Here is a 10528-nt window from a genome sequence, read left to right as displayed (position 1 = left end):
AACTAGCGGTATTTTCAACTTAGGATGGGTTTGTCGGGATGTAACCCCATCCGAAGTCAAAGAGCGTCTGTAGTAGAAAGGAAGAGATCTTGGTTCTCCCAGATGAGGGGAAAGAGGTCATGTGCGGAGCCCCCCAACTCACCGGCTGTTCCACACCTCCCTGGGCGCAGCCAGGCCGCGACAGCCTCTGCAGCTTGCCAGGCCGCGTGCACAGTGGGGTCTCGGGCGGCTACAGTCTGCGGCTGTCCGTCACCTTCTGCCACCCCGCTGAACCATCCTGTTCCGTTTTCACGTTTGTCAGTGTGTCCCAGAAACACTGCACCAGGAAGAAAGCAGAATTCGCACTCTCACTGAGAGATGTCTGTTCAGTTCCATTTCAGTCCAGACATATTTTTAAAAATTGAAATGGTATTATTTATTTTTGCCCTGCATTGGCTGTAGGATTTAGCCTGACCAAAGTAAGGGGCCTTCTAGGAGTTAGTATGAGAGAAGTAGGGGTCAAGTGAAACACATAAAATCAGGCACCAAACTGGGGCAGACACTAGCATCAGAGCCCCAGCAAGAGCCAGATTAGGGACAGATCACACAGATGATTACCAGAGAGTGATGCCCCTTATTTCGAAAGGGATCCTAGTCTTCCAAAAATGGAACTTAGATTGGAGGCCACTGCTGGAGTTACAGTTTGGAGTGATTGTTTCCAGAAACTACCTCTGGGAGCATATTGCTGTGTTGGTGCAGGAGGATTCCAGGACGGAATAAGATGTCCACCAGTTCCATTCATGTTGCTGCAAATGTTAGGATATCATTTCTTTTTATAGCTAAGTAGTATTCCATTGTGTATATATACCACAATTTTTTAATCCATTCATCTCTCAATGGACATTTAGGTTGATTCCTTCTCTTGGCTATTGTAAATAGCATAATGATGAACATGGGAGTGCAGGTGTCTTTGATATCTTGATTTCATACTCAAAGTATATACCCAGTAGTGGGATAGCTGGATCATAAGGTAGATCACTTCTAGTTCTCTGAGGAATCTCTATACTGCTTTCCACAGTGGCCATACCAGTTTACATTCCCACCAACAATGCAGGAGAGTTCCCTTTTCTCTGCATGCTCACCAGCATTTGTTATTCTCTGTCTTGTTGATCACAGCCATTCTAACTGGGATTAAGTCATATCTCATTGTGGTTTTAATTTGCATTTCCCCAATGATTTTGAGCATTTTTTCATGTGCTTGTTGGCTACTTGTATGTCTTCTTTTGAAAAATGTCTGTTCAAGTTGTTTGTCTGTATTTTAATTGGGTTTTTTTTGTTTGGTGTTTTTTTTGGCTGTTGGATTGTTAAAGTTCCTTATGTATTCTGTATACTAGTCCCTTGTCTGATGTGCAGTTTGCAAACACTTTCTCTCATTCTATAGGTTGTCTCTTCACTTTGTTGATAGTGTCCCTTGCTGTGCAGAAGTTTTTCAGTTTGATGTAGTCCCATCTGTGAATTTTTGCTTTAGTTGCCTGTGCCTTTGTGTCACTCAAAAAAGTGCTGCCCACCCCCATTTTGTGTAGTGTTTTCCCTAAGTTTTCTTCTAGTAGTTTCATAGTTTCTGGTGTTAAATTTAGGTCTTTAATCCATTTTGATGAGATTGGGCACATTCAGGGTGGAATGGCCATAGACCTTTAGTCCATTTTGAGTTGATTTTTGTGTAGGGTGAGACACAGGGTCTCATTTCAGTCTTCTACGTGTGGACATTCGGTTTTCCCAGCACCATTTATTGACGAGATTGTCCTCTCCCCACTGTACATTCTTGGCACCTTTGTCAAAAAGCAGTTGGCTGTCAATGCGTGGGCTTATTTCTCGCTGTCTATTCTTTTCCATTAGCTGTGTCTGTTTTCATGCCAGTACCATGCTATTTTGGTTACTACAACCTTATAGTATATTTTAAAGTCAGGAAGTGTGATGCCTCTAACTTGGTTCTTTTTGTTCAAGATTGCTTTAGCTATACCAGGTCTTTTGTGGTTTCATAAAGATTTTAAGATCATTTTTTCTGTTTTTGTGGAGAATGTCATGGTATTTTGATAGGGATTGCATTGAATGTGTAGATTGCCTTGTGTAAAAAGGACATTTTGATGATGGTAATTCTTCCAACCCAAGAACATGGTATGTCATTCCATTTATTTGTGTCCTTTTCAATTTTTTTCACCCATACTTGGGAAATTTTCAGCCATTATGTCCTTGAATATGCTTTCTACATTTCTTCCTTTTTCTTCCCCTTTGGGTATGCCAATTATGCAGATGTTATTTTGCATGAGGGAGTGCCATATTTGCTGTATTTGTTTCATTTCTTCTTATTCTGTTTATTTTTGCTCCTCTAATTTGATAATTTCATATGTTCTATTTTTGAGCTAATTCTTTCCTCTGTTGGAGTTCTATAGAGTTTTCAGTTCAGATGATGTATTCTTTATTTCTAGAATTTCTCTTTTTTATTTTAGTTTTTCACTGATTCAATTCCTTTGTCAAATTCCTCATTTTGCCTCTGGATTGGCTTGCAGATATCATTTAATCCTCCGTCTGTATTTTCTTGTGACTTACTGAACATCCTTAAGAGGGTTGTTCTGAATTCTCTGTCAGACAGTTCATAGATCTGCTGTTCTCTGGTCCATTGCTGGTGCTTTGTTTATTTCCTTTGTTGGTGTCTTATCACTCTGTTCTTTCTCGATTTTTGTGTCTTTACATTGATGCCCGGGGCCTTTACTGGTTAATTATCAGAACTTTGTCTCTGGTTTGTGGTTTTGGTTAATTACAAAATTGGGGGAACTTCCTGTGGGGACCAGCACTCGAACCTGGTGGTTAAGCTAAACTGCCGCTTTGCCGATTCTGTGGGGAGGGCTTTTTGTGCAGATTGGATTTTAATTGTTGGCCTTTTAATCACTTCCAGGTGTTGTGGAACCCCGCCCACAGCAGTTCTGTCACCATGACCAGTCTCCATTGAGTGGATCTGCCTTCAGATAGAAGGCAGATCAGCTGGCCACTCTGTACCCCAATGCTCCCCCAGTGGGCCAGCCTCTCCCCGCAGGTCCTTCGCCATGACTCACCGGCCTCTGGGTGGATCCTTTCTTCAGTTGGCTGCAACCCTTGCTCCTACGTGGATCACTGGGAACCCTGTCAGTGGTCTGGCTGGCCTGGGGGCTAGTATGGTGCACGCTGAGGCCCTCTTGTCCCCTGCAGACTCCAGGCAACTTCACACAAAGGGCTCGGCTGTGGCTTTTGCAGCTCCTGCTCTGTGCGCTACTGCTTCTTTCTGCCTCTCACAGGGCCGGCTGGGCTCCAGGTGGTTGGGGCGATTTCTTCTTCCTTTCGCTGAGGCTTCTCCCCCCTTCACAAACTCCACGAGTCTCTCCTCCCATTCCCCCAAGCTCCAGACGTCCCAGGATGGCACTCTTTGCTTTGTAAATTATGGTTGACTGTCAGGGAGAGTGACACTGGGGACCATCTATTCCATCTTGATGACATCCCTCCAGGTTAGTTTCCTTTAAGCATATACTAACCCACTATTTCTAGGTAAATGCTTAGTAGCACACAGATTACATCCACATTATATAAAAGACTTGTAGTTACTGCCTCTACCTACTGCATGAGAATATCGTGAGTACAGAAAATATATCTAAAAACACTGAACTTTGCAAGTAAAAAGTGTAATATAAATTTAAGGCATCTCATTTTTAATAGAGTTTAGCTTTTCTTCCTGTGTGATCCCATGTTCTTATTTGTGTCACTTTTTTTCAGGTTGTTATAAGAAGGAATCAAATATTGAGTTTTGCTTCTGGGCTTACTAGCTGAGATTATGGCTAACCACATGGGGGCTTAGGGTTGCTTGTGACACAGGTCGGATAACACAGCACTTGTAAGTGTGTTCCAGGGATGCCTGGATATCCTGGAGACCTTCCAGGGTCTGTTATCATCATAACACTGAGACACTGTTACTCCCTTTCACACTCCTGCTGTCACCAGCACACAGTAGAGTTGCCAAGGCCCCATGACATGTCCACACAGGACCGAGCAGAGCAGGCAAGAGAAGATCGCCCTTCCAGAAGCCTCCCGTTCATCCCTCGTGTGTTGGTTTTAGAAATGTTATTTTTCATTAAAAAATGTTAACATGATGGGTTTATTGTTAACATGTAATAGATTTATTGTTATTTTTAAATGTATTAATAAATATTTTTTAAAGTCCTGGTTTAAATTTCTAATAAGGTTAACATCAATAGGTAGAATCCACAAAAATGGAACTTCATTGGGATCTTTGGTAATTTAAGAACCTAAGGGGTCTTGAGACTAAGGAAACTGAGACCCCTTGTGTGATGAGGAGGACATGTGCTCCAGGGTCTCAGTGCTGGGCAGGTCTCCCTGGGCCACACACTGGTTGTGTGACTGCTTGGTTAGGCCTTGGTTTCTTCACCTGTAAAATGCAAGTATTATTAGCACTTCTCTCAGAAGGCGCTCGTGAGCACTAAGTGAAATAGTTCGGATGAAGTGGATTATTAAATGTGCAATAGACACTGCCTGTTATTATTTTAATAATGAGGAAAAAAAATAAAGACTTTAAAGGTAATTAGCATCTGAACAATTTCCTAAATGTTTTTCCACTCCCAAAGCCTTTCATAGGAACAGACCAGTGTTAGAAGAATTTTAGACATTTTAAGTTATCGCCAAGTTCTGGAAGTAATAAAGTGGGGTTTTTAAAACTAGAATTAGCTTTTCCTGTTTTAAAATTTAGGTTTAGTTTTAGTTCTAGATGTTGGACTACCTATTGCTATATCCATTAAAATTATTTGATCAAAGTATAGAAACAGGAAGAGTGGATAATTAGAAAAACAATATATTGAAATGTTTTGAAGTTCTTCTGAAAGCACATTTAAATATTATAACACTTAGTAAAACCAAGAAATTAAGTTAATGAGAAAAAGTAAACATTTTTTAGAATAATGGCTAATTTCCTGGTATTAGGATGTGATTACTGGCTCTGATTGTACTCACTGGCAACTCCATGGGAATGACAGATTGAACAGCAGCGTGTGTTGCTGCGGTAGCGGACGGTCAGTGTGGACAGTTTCTGCAGGACCCAGGTGGGCGGTGTGGTCACATCCACAGCTCTTTGCAGAGTGCAGCCGGCATGCAGCCGCCTTGAGCATTTTCAGCCCCTACAATTCAACCCTGTGGAACAGGTGCCCTGTGTGATCTTAGCTGGGCCCAGATGTAACCCTCCTGGCAATTCACTTTAGTGATGGAGATGCACGTTTACTCATTCTGGAAATGCCTTAACATGTTGTTGTAATGAAGTCTTGACTCTGATACATACTTTCTCTAACAGAACAGTAGGGAGGAAATCACTGTGAATTCCCAAATGTGGACAAGTACTGTTTTTGTTATATTTGAAATTTGGAACTCAAATAAACCTAATTTGAAAATTAAATGACATAAGTAAAAAATTTAGATTCTAAGTACCTAATATTTGATTTTGCTTACATGACCTTTCAACCAGCTTATTTGAGATAGTAAATTTAGTAACCTCAAGATGAAGTGTAATCATGTATTTTAGAGATCAGCTCTTGTAATCTGGTGAACCCCAAAATATGGTTCTAAAACATAAGCTGATCTCCGTATTCTAGTGCTCAAGTTCCGCTATTTAATATAATAATTACAATAACAATATAATAGTGGTTGTCAACATTCTTGTGTTCTGGGCTGTTATGCAAACTCCCATGCAAATTATAAGTTAAATTGGACTATATTTTTTGACTCTAACCAGTTTTCAGTCACATCTCCTATTCTGAAATTAAATTTGGTTATCCTCTTTTAGTGTGACTTTCCTTCCTGGTAACTGTCACCGGCTACTCAGGTCCACCAAATAGAATGTGTTAACGGACGGATTCTTTAACAGCCATTGCACCAGTGACTGAGGACGAGGGACAGACGCTGTTTCCCCACGTTCCCTTCCAGGCCCCGGCCAATCTTTCTAATTTCCAATTTACAGGGGCTGAAGGTTTCAAGTAACAGAGGTGGCCAGTTGGGGGACAAGTGATGCTGTCTTTCGGATGCTTTTATCAGAGTTTGAAGACTGAAGAGTCCCGTCAGAAATGATAGCTCCCCCATCACTTCGGGGGCTGCAGCCCACCATGAGGTACAGGAGCTTGTCCTCACTGATAGCACACACGTGTTTTGAGGCTTTCGGAGGAGGCAGGGAGAGGAACGCCCTGCCTGCCCGGGCTGGTGATGGGGGTGGGCCCTCAGCGTTTACTCCTCTGCCTCTCAAGGGTGAGGCAAACTTACAGCTTCCCACGTATCCAGGCTTCTGGGCTGGGACAAGCTGTCTGGTCGCATGTGCATTGGCCTGATCAAATTTTGCTTTCTCTTCTTGGCTTAAAAATGCCTATAGTTTTACCTTCTTGGGGCAGGGTGAGGGTGGGAGTTCACTCAGTTCGGTCACCCCTACAAACAGACCTCCTCTCCCTCTCCTCTTCAGTGGTTCCCATCTGCCTTAGACTCAAGTTCCTGGGAATGAGTCTCATCTCTATCCCGTTTGAGCTGCGAGATATTGGGCAGGGGGGTGGGCCATTTGTAAGCCCTAGGTTCCCAGTAGAAAGGAGATGGTGCAGAAGTTGGGAGAGTGCTTGGCACACAGCACTTAATCAGCATGTATTAGCTGTCGTTATTATGCGACTGCCAGTCACCCTCACCTCTAACCTTCACCCCGAGAGTAACAGGAAGGAAGAGGACCCATCAGTCAGACTCTGAATGTTGCACACTATCACTGACACCTGCCAGGGTCCACACTCACACGTCTGGGTATCCGACTGTTTGCTGATTTTTCACCAAACTCTGCCTTTCCAACTGTGCCCCACAGAAGTAGCATCCGATGCCTTCCCCACCCTAGTCCTGTCCTGCCTCCATTCCCTCTTCCAGTCCTCCACTCTCCAGGCACAGAACTGTCCACCTGCTGCCACCACTCAATATCTATTCCCCACACCCACCTATAAATTCTAAAACCTGGAATAAAATGTGTGCTTTCAGCAACCATATTAACAGTCTGAGCCCAGGGGCAGGAACAGGCTGCCCTTGAGGCCCGAGGCAGGGATGGGGAGGAGGTTCCTGTGAGCTGGGAGACATGCCTTGAAGCTCTATTTGCAGAGTGTATGGAGAATATGCAAATGTGTGGGTGGTTTTGGAGGTACTGGTGGAGATTACGGGGCCTAAACCTATCCCTTCCCCAACCCCTGCTCTGGTGAGAAATGTTTCCAGCCCCCTATCAAGTTTCTTTGACTGTACCCTGTATCCCCCATGGTCACCTGGTCACTGACAGGCAACAGCAGGGAGGGTCTGTTGCTGCTGCTGCAACATGGGGTGGGGGGCGTTGGGGGTCGGGGTGCCACCCTGCTGTGACTGTTGGCACCGGGCACATTCTAGTTTATCCACATTTGAATATGCTTTGGAGCTAACCTGGGGCCATAACCATCACACAAGCTTGTCATGTTCTCAGGTTAGCCCAGAAAAGCATATCAGATGGAAAAGTATTTTTTGGAGATCTGAACAGTTGATAGTTATCCTTAAGTAATGCAGGGGCTGCTTTTAAACTGATTTTTTGATGCATTGTTTTGTAATTGCTCAGTTTTTCATTTCAACAAACATTTGAATATTGTGGCAATATCTCCATGTGTCTACAGCTAGCATGTAAGTTGACAGGGAAGACTTGTCTCATTCAGTTTGAGTCACTGCTATAGGGATGAGCATATTGCTTTGCTAACAATAGTCTTTCACTAAAAGAACTTAATGTCTAATATCTCCTGTGTCATCATCATTTATAACTGAAACTGAACTATTTATTTTGCCTCTTCATAGATAGAAAGTTAGGTTTTTCATTTTAAAAATAACTCTTTAAGGAGCAGCATGAATGGTACCTAAGGGTAAAACCAACGTGATTCACTGAAAAGTCTTTCCCCATCTCTAAGTTCCAGCCGGGTTTCAACTAGTTCACCAGAAAGTGATGCCAGCACGGCCAGATTGGCCGCAGTTTTGTTCCCAGCGTCCTACAGGCGCTGACAGGTTATGAGGGATTTTCTCCCAAGCTTGCAAGGGCTCCCCTGTGACTTAGGAACACACCGGCTCCCCGAGGGGCCTGCCTCCCGCTTCTGATGGGCCACAATCAAGATCGGGCTACGGGAGAGCCCGCTGGGCAGCTTTGGGACGCCTGGCGCCCAGCTCCCTCCCTCCCCACCTTCGACAGCCGGTGGCAGCGGGCGCGGCCCCGGACTTGGCAGGCCCGGTCCTTCCGAGCGCGCTCGGCTCCTCCTCCCGCCGGCCCGGCCCAGCCTGGCGCGTCTCCGTCGCGGGGACCGGGCGGTGTCCAGACTCGCCCGCAGTCGGGCGGTTGGTGGCGGTTCCCGCAGGGTCAGCCCCAAGAGCACCCGAGTTAGGGGGAGCCCCCGGCCCCAGCAGGCGGGGAGGGGCGGGGGACGCCTTGGCTCGAAGTCGCGGGTTTGTTGGGGGGACGCGAGGACGCCGGAGACGCAGCTGCTGGGCGCAGGTGGGTGTCGGGGAGCGCGAGGGGCCGGACTCGGCGCCAAGGGGCAGGGCGCAGGGGTCGCCGGGCCCTGCGGGGCCGGGCTCGGCTCCCCGCGACCGAGACCCGCCCTCTCCTTCCAGGGCGCGGATGATCCGCAGGCTCGGCAGCACCGTGCCTTTCCCGCCGATGCCGCCGCCGCCCGCCCCGGCCCCGGGGGTCCCCGCCGCGCGCCAGGCGCCCCGGAGGCCCTGCGCGCCGCCTGCGCCCTCGCCGCCCGCCGCCGCCGGGGAGAAGAGGAGGCCCCCGGAGAGGCCCGAGGCGCTCCTGTCCAGCTCCTGGCCCTCGGCCACCCTCAAGAGGCCTCAGGTGCGGCGCGGCCCCGGGCTCGGTCCGGGCCCCGGCAGGGCGCAGCCGCCGGCCCCTCCGCGCGCCCCGGCCACGTGCGCCACATCCCGGCCGGCCGGCTCCGGCCACAGCCCGGCCCGGGCCACCGCCGCAGGGACCTCCGCTGGGGCCGGGCCCGACGACGGCGGGCGCTTCTCCTTGAGCCTCACCCCCGAGGCCATCCTAGTCATCCAGAGGCGCCACCTGGAGAAGCAGCTGCTGGCGCGGCCCCGCAGGCCCTGCCCCTCGCCCTCCGCCCATCCCAGGCGCCTGCTCGGCCCCTGTCCCCGGGCCGCGGCCGCGGGCCTGGGCCGCCGCCCGCCGCCGCCCCTCGCCCCGCTGCTGCCCGTCGGCCTGCAGCCCCCTGACCCGCGCCCGCTGCTCAAGGTGTCGCTGCTCAACGAGCGGCACAAGTACGACGACGTGGAGTACGAGGAGGAGACCGCGGCCGTGGACGAGGGTCTGGTGCGCAAGTGCGCGGAGTGGCTGCGCGGCGTGGAGTCGGCGGCCGCCGCGCGGGGCCGAGCGCGGGCCCCGGACGCGCTGCCGCACCTGAGCACGCTGTGAGCCGCGGGGCCTGGAGGCCAGGACCCCGCCTGCCGCCCGCCCCTACCTCCGGGACGTGCTGCTCCGCCTGGGCTGGGTGTCCGCGTGGGAGACCCACAGCTCCTTCTACCTTTCGTTGCCCACCGCTTGGGCACCTGTAAGGCAAGCAGGACCGTGGGGGACACAGAACGCCTCGCCCCTCCTGCCCACGCAGCCGCAGCCCGGCCCCTTCCCTGTCCCACACCGATGGGCTCTAGCCCAGAAGTCACCTCTGCGTCCTTCAGGCCTTCTCTTAGCGTGCACAGGTGGCCTTGTGGCTTGTGGGGGACTGAGCAGCTGTGAAAATGCCTCTCAGCCCCCCACCCTCAAGTTTGTTCAGGTCCTGGAGACCCTCTGCCTGAGGGGGCCCTGCCCCAGGGCCGCAGCCACACCTCTGACTGTGGGTGTCGCGGCGGGTGCTGGGTGCCCTGCACTGAGCAGCTGGCCATGGCCATGAGGGTGGGTGGCCGCGAGGGTGGCCGTCTGTTTCAGAACTGGGAAGTGGTGCTTCATGTATGATTTTGTTTCCTCCCAAGTAAGAAAAATTTGGGGGTATTGGAAAGCCTGGAAACTCAACGCTAATCTAATTTCCAATCTCCTTGTGGATGGGTAATAATCACCAAGTACTAGTGGACCCTAGTAAATGAGCCTTTCAATGAAAATGTCCTGTTGTCACACAACAGGTGACTCACCAGTTTTGTGCTCTGCATGCCGAGTGTGCCCTTGCACACGCCCGTGTGCACTCACAGGCACGCACATGCTCACACACAGCCACACGCACTCATGCCTACTCACACATGTGACTCCTCTAGTCACACACACAGTCGTACAGACGCACATGGCCACGTAATCACTCATACAGTCACATGCACACTCACAGTCATACCCATAGTCACACTCACATGGGCGCACACATACGCGCACACTCACTCACAAGTCTCTCCTGAAACACAGAGGGGGGAATTGTTTTCAAGGCTCAAGGGCTGGCTTTTAAAAACCATTGTCTTT

The 10528-nt window shown here is 49.2% G+C and overlaps 1 protein-coding gene across 1 annotated transcript; it reads left to right on the top strand.

Moving 5' to 3' along the window:
- The first annotated feature begins 8698 nt into the window (after positions 1-8698).
- PRR18 (proline rich 18) lies at positions 8699-9502 on the top strand. The gene has a single exon (XM_063096293.1). The coding sequence runs from the start codon at positions 8699-8701 to the stop codon at positions 9500-9502; it is 804 nt and encodes a 267-aa protein (XP_062952363.1).
- Positions 9503-10528: the final 1026 nt, after the last annotated feature.

The sequence above is a fragment of the Cynocephalus volans genome, chromosome 5 (assembly GCF_027409185.1).
Source record: "Cynocephalus volans isolate mCynVol1 chromosome 5, mCynVol1.pri, whole genome shotgun sequence".
Classification (NCBI taxonomy): domain Eukaryota; kingdom Metazoa; phylum Chordata; class Mammalia; order Dermoptera; family Cynocephalidae; genus Cynocephalus; species Cynocephalus volans.
The sequence above is the reverse complement of the archived record's forward strand: the minus strand, read 5'-3'. Positions and strand labels throughout refer to the sequence as shown.